Source organism: Rattus rattus, chromosome 2, assembly GCF_011064425.1.
Source record: "Rattus rattus isolate New Zealand chromosome 2, Rrattus_CSIRO_v1, whole genome shotgun sequence".
NCBI lineage: Eukaryota > Metazoa > Chordata > Mammalia > Rodentia > Muridae > Rattus > Rattus rattus.
This window is the reverse complement of record NC_046155.1, coordinates 17,217,866-17,243,070: the sequence shown is the minus strand read 5'-3', so window position 1 is coordinate 17,243,070 and position 25,205 is coordinate 17,217,866. Positions and strand designations below refer to the sequence as shown.

Genomic DNA, 25,205 nt, shown 5'->3' with positions numbered 1-25,205 from the left:
AGTACTAAATGGGATTGCTTGAGCCTGTCTCACACACCCTCTCATTTTCTAGTTACCAGGTCCCCAGTGGTAGATAATAGTGTCGTGGGCACGGCTAAAAATGTGGCTTAGGAAAGAACGTACTGCTCATGCAGAGGACCTAGGTTCCATTCCCAGCACTTCTCCAATGGGAAATAAACGTAATAACCGAAGGTGCACAGTCACCAAGCTAGCGAGAAGCAAGCTTAAGCTAAAGTCAAACTGAAAAATACAAAAACAATTATAACTCCAGTGCCAGAGGATCCGATGCCCTCTTCTGACCTCCACAGGCTCCTGCGTGCACATGGTACAATTACATACACTCAGGCACACACACACACACACACACACACACACACACACACACACACACACACACACACCACGCGTGTGTGTTTATTGTATTTAAAGTCAGCAATGGGAAATAAAAATTTAGATAACAATCCGTTCACACTCACCAAGCTAGTGAGAAACAAGCTTGAGTTAAAGTCAAACACTCAAACATACAAAGTGTCATGAAAGGCTTATCATAGGGGATCTAGTCTCTGACTGTACAGTAATGCATGAGGCTTGATTACCTCTGACTTAGACGAACACACAAAGAAAGCATCGTCATGGCCTGGAGAGGCATGGGGCTTGTCCATCCCCAGCTTGATTTTTTTCCATCATCACTACCAGCTTTTCCTTACTTCAGTAACATTGGCTATCCATTCATCTGTCTTACCTGCCTAATCTCTCCTGCTCCTTGCACTCCTGGGATTATATTACAGTGTTTTTACTCCTGTTTTATTTTAGAAAGAGTTAGCTACTTCTACAACTTCCCATTTCATTGACCTTTCCGAGATATTTCTGGGATGGGCCGTGGGAAAATGTGATTGCTAACTGGTGACATTTTTATCCCCTTTCTTCGTGATTCTTTTGTTCATGGGCAGTGGTCGTGGCTTTAGAACTGGGACTCCCAAGCTAGATTTGGATAACACGAAACTTTGCTTTTCAGAGCAGTGTGGAAAGGACGTGTTTGGCTACTACATTTTTAACTGGAAGTGATTTTGGGAAAAAAATAAAATCTGTCTACAGGCCTGAATCATCATGGCTTCCAGATCAACTTCCCATAAGCCCTGACAGATGTGCCTTCTCCCTGATGCTCACTGCTTGCCTCTGGGCCTGTTCTGATAAAAGTTCAACAAACATTTGAATGTTGGCAGCATACAGAAGTGTTAACTAGTCTGGAAGAGGGGATTACAAAACAAATAGATCAGAAACACATCTGCTCTCTGTGGATCTAAACATCAAGGAGACCAAAGAGAAAAGACAGACAAATCCACACGGAACACAGAGAGCACTGAATGCATTAGTGGTGATTTTGGAAATGGAGAGACAGGAGTAACACCTAGAGGAGTAATCTCTAGGGATAGGTGGGCAATGCCCCAGTTGAGCTCTCCAGATAAGAGCTGGCAATTGATACTACTGGGAAGCAATAAAGAGCAATAAACAGCCTTCCTATCCTCCTGTATTTTCCCTGGCCTCTATGCCAACTGTCAAGACTCACTCTGCTGTTACAACCTATGAGTCACTCTCTAGAGCTTGTCATGGGCGGCGTTTGGTCTATCCTGGGTTCCAGCTGGTTATAGATGAGTCACACAATCACTGCCCAGGAGGGAATAACCAAAGGAAAATTTCCCCTTGTTCTTCATACCCTTCCCTACTATCACACCACAGTATACACAGGAGTCTGCAGGAAGCTTATAAAGACCAAGGTGCACTTTGGGGCCATGGAGGCCGACGACAGACCTGGATGTTCATTTTCAGCTGGTGCCGCTGCCCGAGTTGGAGTGATCCTGCTCTGAAGAGGAGAGTTGCACTTTCTTAACCTTGCTTATATTAAGGAACTCACCAGAGCAGCAAACTCGGTCATGATGAATAAACAGATGTCCGATGAAGAGCCCAGAGTAATTCCAGGCACTGGTCTGCCACCCCCTCCCCCCATCTTACTGCATGCTGTCAAGCCCTACATTCTTCTCAGTTGCAGTAAAACCACCTGACCTGTGTGAGCCCCATAAAGGTTCAGATAAGAACACCGTCTTAGAATAGCATTGAGTCAACAATACCATCCTGCTATCCACAGCACCCTGAGCTGGAGAAGTAACTCTCAATTTATGAATTCCTTCTTTATTATCCCCTGAACATGGGTTTATGCTACAAAATAGACTGTTCAAGCCCTTCATGGTCACATTGTCAGCTGAGAGACTGACCATGACCCTAACCAGTTAGAAGCATTTCTCCCATGTGAATACAGTTGCTTTGGTGGTCCTCTCCTTATTCTTTGCATGTTTTATGACCCAACATCCAACCTCAAGCTTGACAAGTCCCTGAGCATCCCATGGGTCCTCACTGTCTTCCATTTCCACGCCCTACAGCTTTCTTCCTTTCTGTGGCTCTGAAACTGCCTCCCTCCTTCTGATCCTAGGCTCAGGTCCAGTCCATTAATGTACAGTTAGATTTCCACCTGCTGCCATATTGACTTCACTGTTCCCACATTATCGAGGCAGTTCTAACTCAAACAACAACAACAACAACAACAACAACAACAACAACAACAACAACAACAACAACAACAAAATGACCATTGGCTTTCCAAGCCAACATAATACATTTAATTCAAAGGGATTTTGTTCAAATCTCAGGACTTAGCCATTTAGTCAGTTTTCTCCTAGCTCTCTAATTGATCCACTCCCCACGTAGTACAATCAAATTCTCTTAGCCTTCCATGTTACTGAAGACTCTCTTGACTATGCTTGGATTATGGAATTCTTTCCACCATAAACTTTCCCCACAACCTGCCAACTCTACCCTACCCCCAACTCTACCCTACCCCCAACTCTCCCTCATCCCCGATAAACCCCATTTTTGTCCTCTACCACGAAGGAACTGGAGCAGCCCAGTCTCTTACCTGGAAGCACCCAGAGTCCCCCCAGTTGTCCCTCTTACTGAACTGCCTTCATTCTGTGTCCTTGGCAAGCCAGTGGTTTCCCTTCCTCCTCCCCAGGACGGTGAAGGAAGAGAGTGAATCCCATTTAGCCTTCGCTCACATGCAGCCCTTAAGGGAAACATTCTGTTCGAAATAAATATACCTGTGCTGTTCATTCCCTAAAGGTAAGTGCAAAGGCTGTAAACTGATTAGGAAGTGCCACCTTTCTCCTGAGCGGAGGAGTGTGGAAGGTGTTTGGCTTTTTCCAAGCACTGAGAAATTTAAATATGTGGGCTAAACTTTGCTAAAAGCCCCAAGCCACTGAAAATTGAAAAACTAAATGGAATGAAAACAGAAATTCACTCCCTGCTGCACAGGAGAGACCAGCCCATGGGAAAGTTAACCCAGCTTCTGGCTAACGGGAAGACCTGGGGCTTAGGGCTTTGTTTAGGATCTTGAAGCCACTTTTGCATTTATACAGCGGTATCTCTGTGGGAATCTTTGGTGCGGCTGGCCTCTGAAAATCAACAATCTTATCTTCTTTTATTTCCTTTGAGTAAAGGGCAAGGAGATCCAAGCCATTGTAATACAGCTTTTTACTATTCTATGAGAGTTTAATTTGTCAATAGAGATATTTAAAAGAGCAGTGGGCTTTTTTTTGTTATTTTGTTCTTGTGGTGAGCAGATATAAAATTTCTCAACAATTAACAGATATTCCACAGTCTATTTTCCTTACTGTTTCTTTAAGTTTAATCATCCTAGATTTTTATGTTCTGGGCATATTACCAATTATAATGCCAAGAAAACTTTGTCCAAATGAAGAGTTTGAAATGGCTTATTCAGAAGCAGCTCCCATCTTCCTTCGAGGGAGACTGGGGAGAAGCTGAGGAGGGGGAAGGGGTAGCGCTGGGGATGGTGCTAGAGCCCTGGAGGTCTAAGCTGGGGAGACGAGGCGAGGCTGAGCTGGGTGGGGGTTAAGGTTGGGGTTGGGCTGGGCTGGGACTGGGTAGGCTACGTGGGGGTTGGGGTGGATAGAGCTAGGGCTAGGGCTCCCACTCTTTCTGGTTGGAAGTGGGTCTAAACACTGCTCCCAGCGTCAGTTATCTGTGACTAATCTGCAGAGAGGCAGGCAATTTATAAAGAATGCCCCTCTCCCTTAAAACACGGCCAGCGCTCTCTTTCCAGGGAGGAATCTGCCTCCCATTACCTCTGCCAGGTAGAAATCAAATGTTCTTATCTAAAGTGGGCAGGGGCGCTTTATCTTTAATCGCTTACACAAATTTACTTTTTCAGCGAAATACTGACATCTCATACATAAAATAGGGCTTCTGTCTCTGGATTTTGATAGGACAATGTGAACAGTAGAAGCCCATTTTTGAGGGTGACCTATTTCTGTAAGCTTAGAAATCAAGGTAGGTTGAAAATGTTCTAAGATTTATCAGAGAAATATTGAGAAGTGGGTGTTCTTATACTAGCTTCGATAACTTTTGGAAACATAAAATGTGAACTCCTCGCTACTACGGCAGCCTGCCCACCAAACATCCAGACGGTCCAGTAATCCTCCCTCAACAGTCCCAACAGTTTTAACACGGTCGCTTCCTCTAATTTTTTTGTCTGCATATTTATCCTAGACATAAAAGAATAAAAATTGATTATAGCGATGCAGAGGTGTGTTAGATAATTGTCTGCAGCCGGGAAGGGGGGCGAGAAAGCGAAAGCTTGCCTGCCTCTTGGTTCTGAGCTGGTCAGAATGAATTGCACGCAGCAGTCCGGTGTCAGGGGTGAGGGGCCAGGCAGAATCCAGCTTCCTCTTGCCCCCTCCTCCCTCCTTCAACTTCCCAGCGGCAGTAGACAGGTTTCAAGAAGGACAGTCTCCATTTCAATCTCTCCTCGCCCCGGCCAAATCTTCCTAAAGTCTGACCAGGACCCACCTACCTTCTAAGGATGACAGGAGACTTGCTAGCGGGAGGGACAGAAGGATGCGCGATTCTGACTCTTCAGCATCTCCCTTCTGGAGCAGTTAACAGCAAGTACAGATTCGCCTCCATTTTCTGGTCACGTGATCCCTGGCACATCTAAATAAGGCTGATCACCTGCCTCCTAGATCTCCTAGAGCACCAGCCTGCTGTGGCTGGGGCTGGAGCTGAAGCCAGGCAGAGCAGCATTTGGGAATATAAAATACTCCCACGGGGTTATGGAGTCACAACCCCCTTCCCCTTGATTTTTATGTCATTTTTACGAAAACTGCAGCCACTCCTTTCTCTGAATAAGGTTGGATTTGAGTTTCTTCAACACACAAGTTTGAAAGAGATTCAGTTCCTAGAAACCTTTTAAACACACACACACACACACACACACTAGCTCTGCAGAGTATTTACAAAAGACAGCAGTTGAGCACTTAATGAACAATTCTTCTGATAATACAGAGGACCATAAAAAGCATAAAGACAGAGTTCTAAAAAAAAAGACCCAGAAAGTTCTAGAAAAGCCAGGATGCCCACCCAAGATTCACACAGCTTTAACTCGAAGGTGCATGGTGGATTGAATATGCTGCAAACAAAGATTGGAGTTTGGATCTAACCTCACTCACTAGCAAGTTTGCAGGAGACCAAACAGCATGGTACCTCACCCTTCCAGCTCACAAAAGATAGCGATAATAATGCTATTTCCAAACTGTAAGAAAACCTATCCAGTGGGGCTGCTTTGAAATAACTTTACAGCAAATGTTCACTACTATTAATTCTAAAATTGTCGGTAGGGACTAGGGGTGTTGTTATTCAGCTGGTAAAGCATTTGTCTCATGTGAACAGCGGTCTCGGATTCAATATTAATAAACCAGGAATGGCGACGCATGCCTATAACCCCAGGGTTCAGGTGGAAGCAGGAGGAGCAGAATGCCAAGGTCATCTTTAGCACAATAGCAGTTGTCAAGTCAACCTGTGATACACGAGACCCTCTCCAAGTGAATGAATGAGTCAATGAGTAAGTGAATAAACAAATACACATAAATAACAAAATAAAAATGTCATCTGAAATAATGATGTAATCAGTTAAAATATCAAAGGATATTTACATAACAGATAGGAACATAATAAGTTTCAGCCCAATGTTTATTGATTGATTGATTGATTGATTGATTGATTGGAAAAGGGTCTTGCTAGGTTGAGACTGGTCTCAAACTAATGGTGGTCCTCCTGTCTTCTCCTAGCTGTGGGATTACAGCCGTGAATCACCATGCCTAAAATCTGAGGGCTGGGAAGATTGCACTGTGATTAAGTATGCTTACTGTTCTTGCAGAGGACCCAGGTTCACTTCCCAGCATCCACACCAGGTGACGGACAACCATCTGGAACTTCAGCTCCATGGCATCTGACACCCTTGTAGCCTCCTGGGTACCAGCATGCAAGTGGTACACATATACTCATACAGACACAGGCACACACACATATATAAATACGATAATGAGTTTTAAAACCTCAAAGCTTTTGTAAAGCTGTAGGCTTTAATTTTATGAATATCAATCTATATTATCAGATAAACAAAACATGGGTGGTCTAGGCTCAGCCCAACAGTTACCAAGCAATGGCCAGGTACAGCCTGGCTTGCTATAAAGTGACTGTTTGGTCTCTGTCTCCGTTTCTCTCTGTCTCTGCCTGTCTCTGTTGTTCTCTCTCTCTCTCTCTCTCTCTCTCTCTCTCTCTCTCTCTCTCTCTCTCTCCTCTTTCTCCCTTTCCTTCTCTCTTCATGTGTTCCTGGCTGGCCTCTTCCCTTCTTTCCTTTCTTCCTCTCTCTGCCCCCTTTCTTCCCCACACTCCTTTCTTGCCCTCTTCATGCCCCAAATAAATTTTATTTCATACTAGACCCATTGTCATATGGCTAGTACCTCAGCATAGGCCTGCTAAGGCACTCTCTCCTGGAGCATTGTGCCAACAATTACAAAATATATTAATAATCATAAAATCAACTTGAAAAATAATGAGAAATACTATGTGTTATACAATCTTCTTTTGTGGTGGAAGCAGCGGGGACTGTGTTAGAATAGAGAGATGGGACAGTTTGGGGTCATCTCTAACTGTTGTAATACCAACATAAAAAAATCAAATTAGTCAGTAGAATGTGGTGCCACTTAAAAGGTATCAGCTTCTTCTTGACTGAAGGCAAAGTATCTTCCTCGTGGCTTTGGGGAGGGACAACAAGGAAAGGAAAAGAGGGACACATTTTTAGATCTTTACTTAACTAAAAGTCTACAAAATTCATTAGAATTGCCAGGCACGGTGGCACATACCTTACCCTTAGCACTTGGGAGACAGAGGCAAGCAGATGTCTATGAGTTCGAGGCCAGCGTGGGCTACAAAGCCAGCTTCGGACTATCCAGAATTCCATGTGAGACTGCCTCAAAACAAAAGAAGACAAACAAACAAAGTCGTCAGAATTGTTAGTAGTTAGGAAAAACACTTGTCGAGTGACTTATTCAGTGGTGGCAGCACTGTGGTTCCAAGGTCACTTCTAGTGACAGAAGTGGATGCTCTGGGTCAGGATGAGCCACACAGTATCAAGAGAGAGAAGGCTATGAAGCCCGGGGAATGTGTTTTGAGTGAAGGCTGAGAACTGTTTTCAACCATATCTGTTCTAGAACTCAGAAGTTGCTATGGAGACTAACTACATTCTTGCCAGTGGGGGCTCAGAAGTTAAGAACACTTGCTGCTCCTTCAGAAGAGTTCAATTCCTAGCACCCAACGTAGGAGCGTCACAGCTGTCGGGCAACTCCAGCTCCTGGGGAGTCTGACACCCTCTTCTGGCTTCTGCTAGCACCTGTAATCACATAAAAATGTTCACACACACACACACACACACACACACACACACACACACACACACACACACCCCAATTTAAAATTTTTTTAAATCTTTATGCCATGAGGCTAATCATCAATACTTTGACATTGTTTAGCGATGCTTCATTAAAAGAAGATGCAGGCCTTTGCTGCTAACAACGCTTCCTTCTGTCTTGTAGGCTGTACCTGGGTACCCAGGCTACACCAAGATGAAGTAGTCCTCGCGCAGCATTAGTTCTTGAGCAAAGGTATTGGTATTAACTTGTTCTTATATGGAGGCAGCCAACTAATTTATTTATTTTTTTTAACAAATCACTACTTAAATGCAGTAAGTAGCATCCTGGTTATTGTATTGGCAAAAGGGACACAGTAGACATCACTTTCTCCAGTAGAGCTGACATTATTTTCTCAGGACCTAATTGCTACTTTCCAGTGATTACTTAATGAATTGAGTTGTAAAAGGTAAAATTTGAAAGGTCTTTGAAGATTATGTATTTTCAACTGCTGCTTGAGTTGAGAGGATAAATGATGAATAAGTAGACTGTTCTTTTCCAACACAGCAAAGGGCACCTAGACTGAAGAGATTGTAAGAGCCACGAAGTAGACAACAGATGACCAGAAGTGACCAGGGAAAGCCCTGATCAGGCATGTTTCTCAATGAGGTTCAATGAAATGAATAAAGACACTTTAAGAAAGCTAAAGAGCTCTAAAATCCTTGGAAGACCATTGGGAAATAAGTAATTTTGGTCTCAAATGACAAGAGAAAGGATTTTCTTTTTGACTTTATAACAGAAAGGTGCATATTACTCACAAACTAAGGGTGCACTCCTTTCGGCAAAGGGAGTTAAAAACATTTGAATTTTCCATAGCATCGTTAAAAGCACATTATGATAGTTGTTCATGGTGATCTATCCTTTTAATCCCTGCACTCAAGAGGCACAGGCAGGAGGATCTGTCAAGTTCAAGGCCAGCTTGGTCTGTGTTACAAGTTGTAGGCTAGCCATGCTGTGTAATAAGACCCTGTCTCAGGAAGAGAAAGAAAGAGGGGGCAGGAATAATTATGTTGGACAAATGAGTTTTGTCATTGTTGTTGTTGTTGTTTGTTTATTTATTTTTTGTTCAATCAGGCAAACTTGCAAGGCACTTAATATTTGGCAGGCCCTACTCTAAGCATCATGGGTATTATGCTTCATAAGACAAACCAGATTTATGCTTTCTTGAAAGTTACAGTCTCACAGAGGGAGACAGAAATAAAGTCAACAAAACAAAGGAATGGGAGCTCCCTTCAGATGGGAAAGAAGAGGAAGAAAGAAAGCAACTGGGTAGGACTGAACATGCTCTCCACTTTGCATCCGGGGCTGTGATGATGTAGGATAGCATGGAATTCTTCACCTCTACTCATGTCAATCAACATGTTTCCAGACATCAGCAAATAGATGTGGCAAAATCTGGGCAGTGGCTCATGCCTTTAATCCCAGCACTCGGGAGGCTGAGGCAGGCAGGTTTCTGTAAGTTTGATGCTAGCCTGGTCTACAGAGGGGGGTTTCAAGACATCCAAGACTACACAGGGAGACCCTGTATCAAAACCAAAAACAAAAACCAGACAAACAAAAAATAGAAGGAGCAAACATCATTGCTGATTTGGGATCAATGGTTTTAAATTCTCTAATCCTGGAGTGGTTTTGATGGCCTTTGTTTCAAAAGGACTCCCAGAGATCCTGGGTTCACTGATCCTGTGTTTTCAGAGGCTGAGGCCACTGCTTTCCACTTCGGACAACCGTGTACATTACCATCTGTTTACCTCTTTAGCTCTTTTTCTTTCCTAACCTGCTCCCTGATGGTTCTCTCACACTCTTTCTTTCTTTTGATCAATGGAGGCTCTGATGGGATCCTCTCTCTCTCTCTCTCTCTCTCTCTCTCTCTCTCTGTCTCTCTCTCTCTCTCTCTCTCTCTCCCTCTCCCTCTCTCTCTCTCTCTCTCTCTCTCTCTCTCTCTCTCTCTCTCTCTCTCTCTCATACATATCATGCACACACAACAAAGCAGCGTCTTTTCTACACCTACACAGACTATGTACACATACTTTATGGATGTTTAATAAGAATGGCCCCCATAAGCTCATATATTTGAGTACTTGCTCAGGGATTGGTGGTACTGCTTAGGGAGGATTAGGAGGCATGACCTTACTGGAGGAAGTGTGTCACTGGGAGTAGGCTTTGAGATTTCAAAAGCCTATACTGTCCCAGTTAGCACTTGCTCTCATTCTGTTTCTGTCTCTGTCTCTGTATCTCTCTCTGTCTCTCTCTGTCTCTGTCTCTCTCTGTGTGTCTCTCTGTCTCTCTGTCCCTGTCTCTGTCTCTCTGCCTGTCTGTTTATCTCTTTCTCTCTTTCTCTGTCTGCTGCTTTTGGATCATATATAAGCTCTCAGTCATTCCTCCAGTGCCCTCCTGCCTGCTGCCAAGCTCCCCACCATGATGGTCATGAACTCACCCTCTGAAATTTTAAGCAATCCCTCAAATACATGCTCTATTTTATAAATTGCCTTAGTCATAGTTTCTCTTCACAGCAATGGAACAGTGGGTAAGTCACACTGCTCACTGAACAGTATGTATAGCAACGACAGAAACACACTGATCCCCTCCACTTACATCCGACTGCATGTACTGCCACCTCTAACCCTAATAACAATCAAATTTAGATAGTCTATTCACATGCATACATAGTTCCAATGTATCCAGACATGAAAAGTAGGAGTGATAGATCCTCACTGTAGCTACAGCCCAAACCTGTGCAGTCAGACAAACTGTGTTCATCAAGTAAAGCTTTAGGGAGAGCCCCCTATTTACCATTTTACAACTGTGGGTAATTGGGTGCACATAGATTAAAATCAGATGCATTATAAGAAGGGGCATGTCCAATAGAAAGGATAAATATATAACCAAATCTATTAATCAAAATGGAGAACCTTCCTTCCTTTAGATCTCATAGAAGAGACCCCAGCCTACACACCTGGGGCCCCTGGGAGCTCTCACTGGTGTAGCCTGAGGCAGTGTTCTCCTTTCTAACCAGTACTGCTACCATGAAGTCACCTTGTTTTTAACTCTACATAAAGTCTTGTTTTAATTTTTTTAGAAAAGAGGCCAAGAACCTATCTGGCCCAGTCCCCAACCCTCAGTAACCTGTGGGCACCACTCAGACTGGCTGAACTCCCTCAGAAAGTTACCCTTCTTCTCACTCCTCTCTCTGCCATAAATTCTCCTGGGTTCTGGCTGCCACTCCCCTCACCTGGACCATGGAGCTATTCACCATGGGCTCCCTCACACTCTGCCACCAGCTTCAGAAATGTGACTGAATTAAATCTCCCTCGAATCATTCTAATTTGAAAGGATATCTTTTGGGCTGTGTCCTAAAATACCAAGAGATCCTGCTTTAGAAAGTCATAATGTTGGGGCTGAGGTGATGGCTCAGTGGGTAACAGAGTTTGCTGCCAAATACACCAACCTGAGTTCAAACCCCAGAGCCCAAATGGTGGAAGGAATCAACTGCCCAAAATGGTGCACCGTACATAGTGGTGTGCATAAGTGGGGTGCAAATACCGACAGACCGGCAGGCAGAGACAAACACAAATGTAATTTAGAAAGAAAGCCAGGTTGTCTCATTGTCTTCAACACCATCATTTTCCATCAGCTTTTCTTGTGAAGACAGCCCTGCCACTCACCCTGCCACTCCAGCTCAGCCAGGGGCACACTTTGGACTCTCATACAAGCTAGAAGCTAGCAACACAGATGGGCTCTTCTCTGCTGCCCCTGCCTCAGAGCAGCCATGAGAAACCACCTCATTTTGGCATAAGAGCTGTCTCTTGTAAAGTACCTGAGCACAAAACACCCCATCTACAAACATTTGGAAAATTGATGTGAACACTGAAGGGCTTTGGTTTCCTTCTGACCTCGGGCCCCCTTGAGTTAGAACCACACACAGCCTCAGCAGGAAGCAGCCACCGAAAACAGAAAGCGCCAACTCTGCTGTGATGAGAAATCTGTGTTCCTGCTGAAGGAGCTGGGGGTGGGGAGTAGGGTGGTAAGACTGAGATATCAGGAGCGAGAGCTGACTCAGCCACTTTCAATCTCTCTCAGAACACTAACTCTTGAGTCTTTGGTGACTGTCAGTGGGTAATGGGGGGACCAAAATAAATGTGTCAAACTACAGAAATTCAGACAAAATATGCCTGTCAGTGGCACAGCCTTAGCGACAAGCACAGGGCTAGACATGAGAGTTAAGTCTAAACTGTACCATTTCCTCGTTTTTTTAAAAATGACATCGGCAGTCTATTCATTCAGATAACTCCATCAAGGCAGGAAACAGGAGCAGCAAGGCTTGTCTCAAATCACATCTGGGTAGACTAAAAGAAAATGACATTCTTGTTAACTTGTACTCACTCATTACATAACGTCTGCTCGAATACGGCTGGCCTGGGCGACACAGATTGGGGTGGGGCAGGTTCCAAAATGGTGAGAGCGGGGAGAAAGATGAGGAAAAATGAGGACATGGGGAGGGAGAGGAAGGAGGGAGGGAAATTGTGATTCAGAGAATATTTACTTATTACTACCAAGGAGTCAGGATCCTCTGTAGCCCCACTATCCAACACCAAGAGAGTCTATTTTCTTCACTCTTGACATCCATGTAAGTAGTGAGAACCAGTGTAGGGGCTGGAGCGATGGGTTATGGGTATGGTTCCTCCAGAGGATGAAAATAACTGTCCATAACTCCACTTCAGGGGATTTGATGCCTCTGGTCCCTGTAGGTACGTCACACTCACAAGTACACAAGTACATAATTAAGAAATAATGACATACATAATTTTTAAAGAGAGAAAACATGTATTAACACCCAAGAAGCCTGGTTCTGAAGGGCTCATGAAAGGTCTAACAAGGACACTCAGATGGGAAAAGGTGAGTTCTTCTCCAAGCACAGTTTTATGAGGCAAGAAGAAAGGTAATTTAAAAGGACAGAGTGAAGAGAGAAGCAGATGAAACATGCTGCATTTTAACATCATCTGTGTTTTAGGGAGCACTGAATGCCTCCCTTCTTAGAAAGAAACAAATCCAAAGCCCAGCTACTCCTGAGTGATCCAGAGACGTGCATGACAAGAGGAAATATGTCTCCCTTCTCCTCCTCTTCCTACCATTGCCTTCTTCTGCATGCATCTGTCTCCGAAAGATTATACAAATTGCCATTTTTCCTCAGTATTTTTGGGAATTATCTCCTTTGATCACTTCATACACCTCTGAAAGTCAATATATTTGCAAATCAAACACAATAGTTTTATATAGTTGTGATGGTGGGTTGAACTGGTTTGTTTGTTTATTTTTTATTTTGAGTGTGAATGTTTTGTCTGTATGCAGTATGTGTACTGTATACATGCCTACTGGATAGCCTAGAACTGGTATTACAGATTGCTATAAGGCACCATGTGGATGCTTAGAATTGAACCCAGGTCTTCTGCAAGAGCAACAAGTGCTCTTAACTACTGAACTATCTCTCTAGCTCATTAGATTGGGGAGGTCTTTATTTATTTATTTTTTTTGAGTAGGTGTTCTGTTTCTCTAGTAAATATTGACATGAATTTAATAACATCACTTTCTTTTTTCTTTACATTTTTTTGTATCTATGTGTTGTTCTTATGTTAGTGTGTGTGTGTGTGTGTGTGTGTGTGTGTCTGTGTGTGTCTGTGTGTGTGTGTGTGTTTAAAGACAACTTTCAGGACTTGGCTCTCTCCTTGTACAATCAAAGGTACATCCTTGTACCTTGGCATCATCCTTGTACCAAATTTAGGTAGTTGGGCTTGGTAGTAAGCCCCTTTGCCCTGTAAGTCACCAGCCCCAACTCTTGTCCCCAAGTTTACATGCTGTCCCTCTGATCAGTCTCTCTATTTTCCAAGAGGGGCAGGAAGTTCCAGTGCCAGAGCTCTTACTTGGCATTCATCAAGATCTGGGCTCAATTCTTAGTACAAAGAGAGAGGGGAAGGAGGGGAAATAGGGAGGGAGATTTATATGCTGTGAATATTTTTCAGATGCACTTACTCCACAACTACATAGAAGGCATCAGGCTCTCCTGCCACTGTCTGTCATGCCTCTGGGAACTGGTATTTTATCCTCTGCTTGGCCTAGTCTAAGTCTCTGATAGCGCGTACTGCCACCATTGGCAAGTGCCATAGGTAGGGTTTTAGTTGCTGTGAAAAATATACCATGATCAAAATCAACTTGGGGAAGAAAGGACTTACTGATTTTATACTTCCACAGTAATGCTTTGCACTGAGGGATGCCAAGGCAGGGACTTGAACCTGAGTCAGGAGCTGGTACAGAGTTATCCAGGAATGCTGCTTCCTGCCTTTGTCTTGTCGCTTGCTCAGCTTGCTTTCATACAGCACCTAGACCACCAACTCAAGGGTGATACCACCCATAATAGTCTTTGCCCTCACCTATCAGCTATCAATCAAGAAATGTGTCATGGTCTGGAGAGATGGCTCAGCAGTTAAGAGCACTTCCAGAGGTCCTGAGTTCAATTCTTGGCACCTACATGGCTTCTCACAACTTGGCACCCGCATGGTAGCTCCCAACTGTCTGTAACTCTAGTTCCAGAGGATCTGGCAACTTCGTATAGACATACATGCAGGCAAAACATCAATGCACATAAAAATAAATAAATCTTAAAAAAATGTATCATAGGTTTGCACACAGGTCAATCTAGTGGGGAATATTCTCAATTGAGATTGGGTCTCCCAGTGTGACTTTAGCATGAGTCCTCTTGGCAGAAAACCAATCAGCACACAAACCAGGGCTCTATGTGTTGTGCCTAGGTGTCAACATTGGTCACTGTTAGTTGCACTTCTGACCACGTCCCACTCTTTAGCTAGATACTAAACATCTTCACGCCTAGAAATGTGATTCCAAATAATAGTTCTCAACCATAAGTACGTAGCTGAATCACACCAAAGAACTCCTGAAGGTGACCGTCTGGACCTTATCCCTAATTCCTGATTCCAGAGGGAGGTGAGGTTTTTGACAAATGCTCAGAAGTTTCTAGTCTTGGGTTGCCATCTAGACAACCACTGTGGGCCTTTTGCTTTGTTTTTTATTACTTTTTGGCATTGGGGATTGAACCCAGGGTCTCAGGCATGCAAAAAAGGGGCTCAATACTAAGATGTACCTCCTACCTTACTATAGACAACCATATTTGCTCAAAAACTTGCAGGGAGAATATTTCAAATGTGTTCAGAGTAAATTATGTATAGGCAGCAACAGTGGCAAGCAGCATCGTTCTACTTCAGAGGCTGAGGGGAGGGGTAAGGCACTGGAGCAGAAGCTGCACTAGGGTCCATTAGCTGCCCTCTTCTGCTAGCTGATCTGGGGCCACGCTAGAAGAAAGAAGCTTGACAGGAAAGAGAAAATTAGGCCAACTGAAATGCCTCAATGTTAAAAGTTCTTGTGGCTTTCCTGAAAACCTTCAACGCTGTCCTCCTAGTATTTCTGTTCTCTGTTAATTTCAACAGGAAGTGCTACTTGTGAGTAAGGAAACCTTTTTTGGACACACTCTGTTCCTATACAAATTAAGTTCCTAGGATTTAATTCTGTAGTGGAAGGCTTGAAGTCACCTGGCCTAGCCCACTGATTTTATAGATGAGGGAACTTAAGCTTAAGGTTTAGTCTTTAAATAAGTCAATGGTCAGGGGAGAACTAGGCAAGGACCCAAATACCTTGCTTCACAGTACCTATGCTATACATTGTCCTTTATGCTCCTAAACTGAGTAGGAAGCAGGAGGAATCTTTTCTATACTACAGTTAAACAATCTTTTAATTTCATTAAGTAGGTTATGGGGGGCATAACACATGCATAGGATCGTGCATATCGCACTACATTTTAATGCAAAAAGATATCTTCCTTTCTACTTAACTTCCTGTTCACTATTTTTAAGGGCAAGTGAAAGAAAGGAATACCTTAAATATTATCAGCAGACCTCAATACTCGAGGGCAGCAACGACATTCTGTTTCTTGCTTCTTGCCCCTTGGCTTTCATGAATGGGTCACAGGAAAAAAATATCCTTAAACACCTTACACTGGGTGAGTGAATGGTGGCGTCACTGTTTTGGTAACTGATTGACAACTCTCAGCTAAATAGGGCAGGAGTGTTGTACCCTGACTTTGAGCCCACTTAGAGTTTCCTGACAGTCCTAGCTAAAAGCCAGGTGTTTATATGAAGCTGAAGAATAGTTTTCTGTACAAACAGTTGTATGCCAGTATGTCAGTATGCCAACGAGAAAGCCCTTGGCTTTAGGAAGCATGGAAGCCCCGAACATTCACTCTGCTCATTTAAAACGAATCTAAGAGGGTTGGGGATTTGGCTCAGTGGTAGAGCGCTTACCTAGGAAGCGCAAGGTCCTGGGTTGATCCCAGCCCCAGGGAAAAAAAAAAAAAAAAAAAAAAAAAATAAAACGAATCTAAGGCAATTACAGAAACACCCCGAGCCTCCCTTAGTCTATCCTTCTCCCCCAGTGCCCAGCATGTAAGGATCAGGTGAGCTGATGAGTGCATGCTGCCCTGCACATAGTAGGTCCTGGAGAGATACTGATACCAGCTACTCCAGTTCTACCTGCCTGGCCCATAGGGACTGACATCAGCCCGATGGGTGCAGACTGACTGCAATCCATCCTTTTTCTGATGCTTCTCTGCCGATTGCTTTTGCTGATGACCTGTCTTATTATAAATGTCAGAAAAGATTTCCTGTCCCTGATATCCTCAGGCTTCCAAAGCCTCTCATGTTCTCTGGTTTCTAGATAAAATATTATTTTATATAAAAAAAAATAGTGTTTTTTCTTACCCTTTTGGTCTTGGCTTTCTGGGTCCAGGCTCGGGGAACCGTGTCTCTTCTTGTACTTCCTGTGGAGGGTTCCTGTTTTTCTGGGAGAACTGTGGCGAAAGCATTTCCCATTCATTGTCGTGGGTGGCAGCCTGGGTTGGAACTGCATCTAGACCAGCTTGACCTTGTCTCTTGCTCTTCCTTGATTGGCTGCTCAAAGCAGCAACTTCCTCTAGTGCCAAAGAATCTAGAGGCTTTTTTCTTTCCAGAACCTGGGACTGGGGGCCCTTGTCCAAACTGAGACTCAAGAATGGCTCCACAGTTCTACGCGGAGACCCAGCTCCCAAGTCCCTGGTTTCTGCAGGTGGATCACCAACCTCACTATGGCTCAAGACCATCCAACTCTGGTCTTGTACAGGGTTTTCAAGAGACGTGTTCTTGTGGTTGGAAGACATTCTCTCTGCAGAATGAACTTTGACATCATTTAAAGACTCAGGCTGACACGTGTCTGGGATGCCTGCTCGCTGAGTTTCTGGTAGCTCCCTTTCTTCGGAACCTGTGGAGAATTGTTCCGATTCGGCTCTGTTTTCTCTTGCTTCCCTGGCCTCTGGCTTCAGTGGTGAATCATTTTCATGGTTTACAAGTATGTAATCCACAGCCAGTACCTGGTGGTCTTCACCTTTCCCTGCCTGTTTTTCTTCCTTGTATTCTAATTTTGTTTGCTCTGGCCCTTTCGTGGGAACTACTTTCTCATCTTTGAACTCCAATATCTCCTTGCCTAGAATATGGAGGTGAGAAGGAAAGAACAGGCTTAATTAACACTTTCCATGACCTCTGGTCTTTGTGAACAAACACTTAAAAAGAGACGAGCTAATAAATAGTTTTCTCATGCACAAAGAGAGGTAAGTTTCACAATATAGCTGTAACATTTACATATACTGAGACCGGCTAGACAAAGGATCGGGCATAAGGTTACGTTTTCTGTCTGCATTGGTAGCAATGCTTTAACAAATGTTCTAAATCAATTAACAGTGGTTCCTTGAAGGTGGAGGAGAGGGGCGTGTGTGTGTGTGTGTGTGTGTGTGTGCGTGTGTGTGCGTGTGTGTGTGTGTGCGTGTGCGTGTGTGTGCGTGTGTGTGCGTGTGTGTGTGTGTGTGTGTGTGTTTTGCGGGAGTGTATGTGTTGCTTACCGTTCGGTGGGTTCATGTCGCCACCTGCTGGTGACTCTGAATTATCTGTTTCTATTTCCCAGTCAATGTTTGATGGAGAGGACTCTTTATTGGAACCCGTTCCTCCCACAGGTGAAGAAAGAGCCTCGGGGTCTTCATGAATGTGCAACACAGTCATCTGGTGTCCAGGTTTCCTGATGTTGGTCTCAGCCTTGTCTTCCTCCCTTTGATCAGGGAGAGCAGAAAGCAGCATCTCTGCTGCGTCACTTCCCAGAGACGCGTCGTCTGGGGACTCGGCTCCCTGTGCGCTTTCCGCGTAGCCACTGGGTTCCGTGAGGTAGGACAAGTCAAAGGGGGGTGTGTATGGTGCCAGTGATTGCTTCGTCGTGCCTTCCTCGGACGGAAGATCACTACCATAGAGGAAGTGTTCGGGTTCTCTCATCAGCTCTTCATCAATATTCTGGCCCATTGCATCATATTCGAAATCACCCCAGGAAGCTTCAGACGAACAGATATCATGCTTCCCCGCGTCCCCATCAACTGGTGTTTCAGGGTGGCCTTCCGATAGAGTCAACTTACTCATATCGTCTATAGTGCCTGTGGAAGTGTTGATGCCCGACGCATCACTGAAACTGTGGTCCAAGGCAGCTTCACTTACATCCAGGCAGGTATCAGAGGCTAGGAAGATGTCAGTGAGTACAGCAGGGCTCTCCGAAGCAAAAGGTTGCTCACGGTCAAGCTGAGCTCTGGTGCCTGTCTGGCTTTCAGGACAAAGGTCTTTCGATACCCAAGAGCCTTCCTCATAGACCTCCTGGTGAGTTTCAAAAGTGTCAGCATCTTCACTTCTGGTGCCCGGGATCGTCCTGTCCACTGCTTCTTCTACCTCTGGGTTGGCGCCTTCGTCCAATGCTGTTAGACTTGTACTGATGTCTCCATGCATATCAGAGGGGTCTGGGGAACTTTCTGAAGAGGCAGGCTTAGATAAGTCGTCTGTGTCTTTCTGACTGTTGATCGGAGGCAAGGGCATTGCATCTTCTGAGTAGAGTTCTGAACTGTGTGGGAGACATTCTTGCTCCGGTTCCCGAGTCGGTGCATCATCCATGTTCGGCTCAGTGAGATAAAACTCACTGGGTTCCACTTCAGGTCCCAGATAAACACCAGTGTGCGTCTCCATCTCTTGCTTTCCTTCAGAATCGTGACACACGTCAGGGCTGCTGGATGTCTGAGAGTTGCTGTCCTGGTCACAGTGAGTCAATATATCAGGATTCTCACCATCTGCTCTGAAAGTGAAAGGCTGCTTGACATCCATCCACAAATCAGGTGAAGCTGAAGCCAGCTGCCCGCCCTCTTCGAAGTTGCCATGTAAAATATCTGGAACAAAGTTATGCTGGTGCTCACTGGGGCTGGGGCTATCCCAGTCAGAGTCCGACTTCCCTATCAGTTGTGTGGGAGCATTGATCTTGTCGAGATTTTCGGGAGTTCTTGAATGGGTCACGTGGCTGAGGTAGGATTTTTCTGGTTCCCACCCGTTCTCTTGTTGGCACTCAGTGGGTGAAACGCCAGTGCTAACACATCCATTTTCACCTCTGTGAGTCAAGGCTGGCCCTGCAGGATCCCAGACCGACAGCATAGATTCCCGACACTGCTCTTGGGCGAGAGTTTCTGAAGGAAGGTCACCAGCAGCAGAAGACATGGCTGTTTGCTGTCCAGAATCTTTGTCCTTAATTTGGTCCAGGATTACAAGCTGACTGAGTTGATTGGCATCTGAATCCAGCTGCTTCGGTTGAATGTTCCAAAGTTTCTCCTGTGACTCGTCCCCATCACTATCTAGAAAGGGTGACTTTAGTTCACCACTGAAAGGATTAGTGCTGCCCGTGTCCACGGGTGTACTATCATCCTGAACGGGCACGCTCCATGGACCTGCATTCTGGAACACTGGAGAAGTCGTCTCTAACTCACCCTCCGAGTTAGACAACTCCTCTGCGGACACACTGGCAGTTGCTTTCCCATCCCGAGCAGCAGGATTCCACCACTCACTGCTGTCAGTTGAGAAGCCAAGCATTTCCAATGTGTCAGGGTCTCCATCCTTATGGTCAGTGCTGGCAGATCCCTGCCACATGGTATCCATCACTGTCCCCATGTCTGCAGCTCTGGCCTCCTCCTCCTTAGATGTGTCCTGTGTGTCAGCCTGCATGAGTGGTGACAAAATCCACTGACCAGGGCTGCTTTGTTGACTGTCATAGAATGGGCTTGACTTATTCTCGTTCTCTATTGGCTCTGAACTACCCACAAAGACAGAGAGCTCAGGCTTGGATTGCTCTGTGACCAAGAACTCGGGATCAGGCAATGAATTGCAAGCCTCAGACTCATGCTGAGCAACTGTGGCCAGATGTAGCTCTTTCTCGAGCAACTCTTCCTCACCCCCACTGTCATGACCAGAGCCTGAGCTTGTGGATATGATCCTGGTACCCTCTGGCTCCGCAATTTCCAGAGAGTTAAGTTCATTTTCCTCTTGACCTCCAGTCATTAGATTTCCTTCCTGATATGCATGAGAATATTCAGAATATTTATCTGTTCCAAGGCTGGATGAAGAGGATGAGGAACCACCATTGAAGGGATCATTTGAGATCGCTGGAAATTGAGGATCCTCCTGATCAGACATCTTTCCAAATTCATCCTTCCTGGGTTTTGCAAAGTCCTTCATTTCCGTAATGACTCCCACATGGGCTTCAGTGGTAAACAGTTCTGATTCTTGGTGAATCTGTTTGTTTCTATCATCTCGATTCTCGTCCTGATGGTCAGCACTGGGTCCATAGGTCCAGGAGGACAAAGCAACTGAGGAATCATTTAGGTCAGGACTCGATGCACTGGAATGAGTGCACTCACTAGAGAGACTGTCTTTGTCATAATTTCCTGGTGAAAGGGCTTCCAGAGACCTTTCCTCAGTTCTCTGACATGTAGGGTTCATAGCTATCTCATAACTTATATGACTGTCCCACACATCGCTATCTGTAGGGCCATCCCAAACACCAAAGTTTTGAGGAGATTCATAAATTAGTTTTCCATTTGCTCTTTCTGGCCTCAGAATGTTGCAGGCTTCAGTTTCCTCCAATTCCATTTCAGATAAAGGCATATTTTTTATTAGATTAATCCTATCTAATGTTGTGTTGGCTTCCTCCAGATTTCTATTATCCATAAGAGATTCTTCATGGGTGTCTTTTGTCTGAGAATCACTTGTGGGTGTCTCTGTTTGTCCAGCAAGGGAGTCTAGAGTGTAAGGCTCCTTCTCAACGTCTAAGGCCTCCTCTGACTCCTCACTCTGAGGACTGGAGGTGACTGAGAGAGAACTGACTCTGCCTGATGCGTTGCAGATTTCTTGGTGTTCAAATGCATCTGAAGAAGAGAGTTCCTGGTCAATGGGCTCTTTGCCAAAAACCCATGGGGCACCATTCACTCCAGAGTCTTTGGCTGTCTCCTTGTCGAGATGGTCACAATCAGAGGCTGTCAGGCTTTCAATCTCACTTTCACTCTGCCCGTAAATACGGCCTGTCCATGAATCTGACTGGGCAAAGTGTTCTGAACTTGCCAGCCTGGCCACCGAGGATGCTGTGTTACCTAGGGAGTCTACCCATGTGTCCTGGTTGTCAGGATGCGATGTAAGCCCTCCTGACTCACTGAGTCCAGAGGCTTCCGACATGTGGCCATCCTTCCCATTTATTGAATGCCTGGAACTTTCAGAAGGCCAAGCGCCATGTTCCACATCTCCAGTGTTTGGTGGGCTTGGTAGTCTGAATGATGGCATGTCTCTATCTCCCATGACAGAATCCCAAATACTGTTGGCAATTAACTGCCCACTTTTCACATTCAGAGTATGGTATTCACTGGGACCAGCGTCCCCTGTGGGCTCAGCAGAGGCGGAGAGATCCCAGTCTACCTGATTTGCTTCCTGATGCTCTGTGCCCCATGGTTCCAGCTGCTTCACTGAGAACCGGGTTTCAGGTTCACTATTTGCAGCTACATAACCTCCTGCTTGACCGTCACCACCGATCGCCACACCCCCGCTGCAGTCATCCCAATCCAAGTCATTATCCATGTCCGAGATCGTTGCAGTGGACTGCGTGTCCTCCAGAATCACTCGGTTCCATGTGTCAAGGCTGTCGGGGGCTGTCTGGCGTGAGTTGTTGTTGCTGTGTAGAAGGGTGAGCTGCCGGTTTGCCTCATTGTATAGTTGCATCATGCTAGGGTCATCATAACTGGATGGACTGCTTTCTCCCATATCATCCTCCATGGAAGCATTTTTATCTTCTGCATGCTCTATCTTGAGTGAATCTTTCTCTGGGTGATGTGCATCATTTCCTTCAGGCTTATCTTCTGCATGAGGCAATGCCCACATGTCTAGGTTCCCAGGACCAGAACCAATTCGATTTCTCTGAGGCTGCTGTGGTGGTGATGAAAGAACCTCAATGCCCTCTGCAGGAAAATCGGCATCTCTTGCCCCCAAACCATTATCTTTAGCAATCGGCTTGCTTTCCGTTTCTTTTTCCTCTCCAGCACATGTTGGTGATGTGTAAGAGTCAGAAGTGGAGTAGTTGGTGTCTAAGGGAGATGGGACTGAATCTTCTCCTATGTTGGACGCACTGTAATCAGAGCATTTATAGGACAAGAAGGAATCTTCCCAAGGAGCTAAGACATCAGCTCCTCTTTTCTTAACACTCTCCTCAAAGAGGTTCCAGGACCCTTTCTTTTCATATACCTGCCCTCTGGCTTTAGGATCCACCAAGTCATCCTGGTCTTCCCCTGGTAGCTTAGAATTATTCCATGTTTGACCCAGATCAGAAATGGGACTTCTAGATGTAAGACTGTTATCCTTGGAGTCATTGTTCTTCTTGCCCCAGATCTCTGGGGCTGCATCTTTATTTACCTCAATGAGGGAATTGTCCAGTAGGTCTCCCGCAGGGAAAGAAAACCCACTTTGGGCCATAGCCCATCCACTTGGGTCCTGCACAGAAGGCGTCTCATTGTTAGTGGGATGAAGATTCCAAGTATTTTTTAATGTGTCCGCATTATCATCTTTATCAAATGCCCCCCAGGTGGGGAAGGACATCGTAACTGCAGCTTCATCAGCATCTGTGGGGTTTCCCCAGGGCTCAGGCATTGTTGTGGGTGAATGTCCTGAATGCCACAAAGCAGCGAAGTCCTCTATCAGGTGGTTTGTCCCTTGAGCAGAGGCATCTGTCAAATGTGGCCTCACTGTAGGCGAGTGCTGATATTGCAAGCTTTCTTCCGTCTGGTCCTGGGTATCTTTGCTGCCCAGTTCAGGCTGCCCAAATTCAGATTCCCATGGATCTGACTTTGGGAATCCAAGACTCTTTGGTTGGAATGTGCAATCTGAGGTTCTCCTCTCAACTGGTTCAGGCTTATGATCTTTCCATGGCTCAGGGCTCTGGAAGACAGACTCTTGTTCACTGGAGTTCCATGCATCTACAATATTTTTAGAGTCAATTTCCAAGCCACCCCACCAACTTCTGCACCGTGCACGGGTCTGAGGTGGGCCCAGATGTCCTGCATCAATTGTATTTTGGATTATTTCCTCAGGATAGAGTGGAGCTGGCTCTTCAGTTGATGGTGAGATTTCAACAAAGCTGTTCATAGGTGTGGGTGGGATCCTTTTCCCAGTATTCTTCAGCCCTTCAGGGGAAGCAGGTTCCTCTCCCACAAAACATGTCAGGCTTAAATTTCTTTCAGAGTTATCGCCTGAGCTTTCTTGTCTCTGGACAAACTCTTCATCAAATTCCACAAGGCTGTCTTTACCAGCCTCTGACAATAGAGAACTAGAGGAGTAATTGGACATGTTGATCCCCATCTCACCAAGTCCCTTAGGCCCAGCAGAGAGGTTTCCTTCTGATGAATCACTGTTGGGAAAGTCATCTTCTGGTGAGTAGTCTGCCGAATGGGAAGATGGCTGGGACTGCTCAGAAGCTATGGGTGCTGGGTCAAAGTTGAAGAGGTCAAAATGTTCACTTTGTTCCCCGGAGCGTGCATGCTCCTCGGCAACTATGCCTTCAGGAATGGGGCTGTAGGATTCAAATCCTGGGAGAAGGCTGTGGTGAGGCCCGCCACCCTCTCCCACTGGGCTGTCATCACTGAGGAAGACTGAGCTCTCCTTGGATGAGCGACTGCTTCTGATAGTGGCCAACCCACTGTCAGGGCTAACAAGGTCTATGTTGACATCCACCTGAGCTTGGTTAGAATCGTTGAGCTCTGGAGGGTTTTCTATGAAATTCACAGAGTTCGGCTGTGGCTCTATGTCAGAACCATACAATTCCATAATCCCAGAAGAGCCCTGGGACAGAGGCGCACTGCCCGCCACAGCTTCTGTTGAGGATGTCCGACTGTTAGAGACCATCTCTGCACACCTCCTATTGATGACCTCTTTGAGAAGAAGAAACACCTGATCACAGGTCACAGAAGGGTCCTCCTGCTGATACACCAGAATCTCATCACAGCCACATTCAAAGGGCTCCAGTTCCAGACAAGGGTTGTGACTTTCTTCCAGCTCACAGCAAATCTGTGGGGAAGCACATGGATTGTGTGAGCATGCAGATAGTCTTTGAATTTTGTTTCTTTTCTGTAAAAATGTGCATATTTTCATATATGTATACTATATTTACCTCATCTTCCACCTCTTTCCCCTTCAACCCCTTTCGAGTCCCCTATCTAACTCCCTTCTCAAATTCATGGCCTTTTAAAATGTATTATTGTCATCGACACATATGCAATATGTACGAACAAATATAAACATGTAATTTTCTCAGTTTGCTTAATGTTTCTTGTATGCCTATGTTTTAGGGATGACCATCTTTGAGGAGGGTTGACCATCCTGGCTAGTTTTATGTCAACTTGAGTTGTCTGAACTTCAACTGAGAAGAATGCCTTCATAAGATCCAGCTCTAAGACATTTTCTTAATTGGTCATTGATGGGGGAGGGCCCAGCCCATTGTGAGTGGTGCCATCCCTAGTGGTACTAGGTTTTATAAAACAGCAGGCTGAGCCAATCACGAGAAGCAAGCCAGTAAGCAGCACTCTCCCATGGCCTCTGCATCAGCTCCTGCCTCTGGGTTCCTGCCCTGCTTGAGTTTCTGTTCTGACTCTCTTCAATGATGAACAGTGACATGGACATGTAAGCCAAATAAACTCCTTTTGCCTTACCCCCACACTCAACTTTTTGGTCAGGGTGTTTCATCACAGCAATAGGAACCCAACTCATTGACTCTCCGTCTCTCCGCAGTCATTTATTGCCTGTAACTCTTCAACTGGGGGTGGAGTCTTGTGAGCTTTCCCCCATGCACATTAGCATGTCAACT

At 45.2% G+C, this 25,205-nt stretch overlaps 1 protein-coding gene across 1 annotated transcript in view; it reads right to left on the bottom strand.

Moving 5' to 3' along the window:
* The window catches only part of Prune2 (prune homolog 2 with BCH domain), a 249,999-nt gene that overhangs the window by 68,845 nt on the left and 155,949 nt on the right, over window positions 1-25,205 (bottom strand). The window contains exons 8-9 of the mRNA XM_032891689.1: window positions 17,863-24,409; window positions 16,694-17,450 (exon numbers count right to left, since the gene is read on the bottom strand). Of these exons, the coding sequence (XP_032747580.1) occupies window positions 16,694-17,450; window positions 17,863-24,409 (7,304 nt within the window). The remainder of the gene's footprint in view (window positions 1-16,693; window positions 17,451-17,862; window positions 24,410-25,205) is intronic.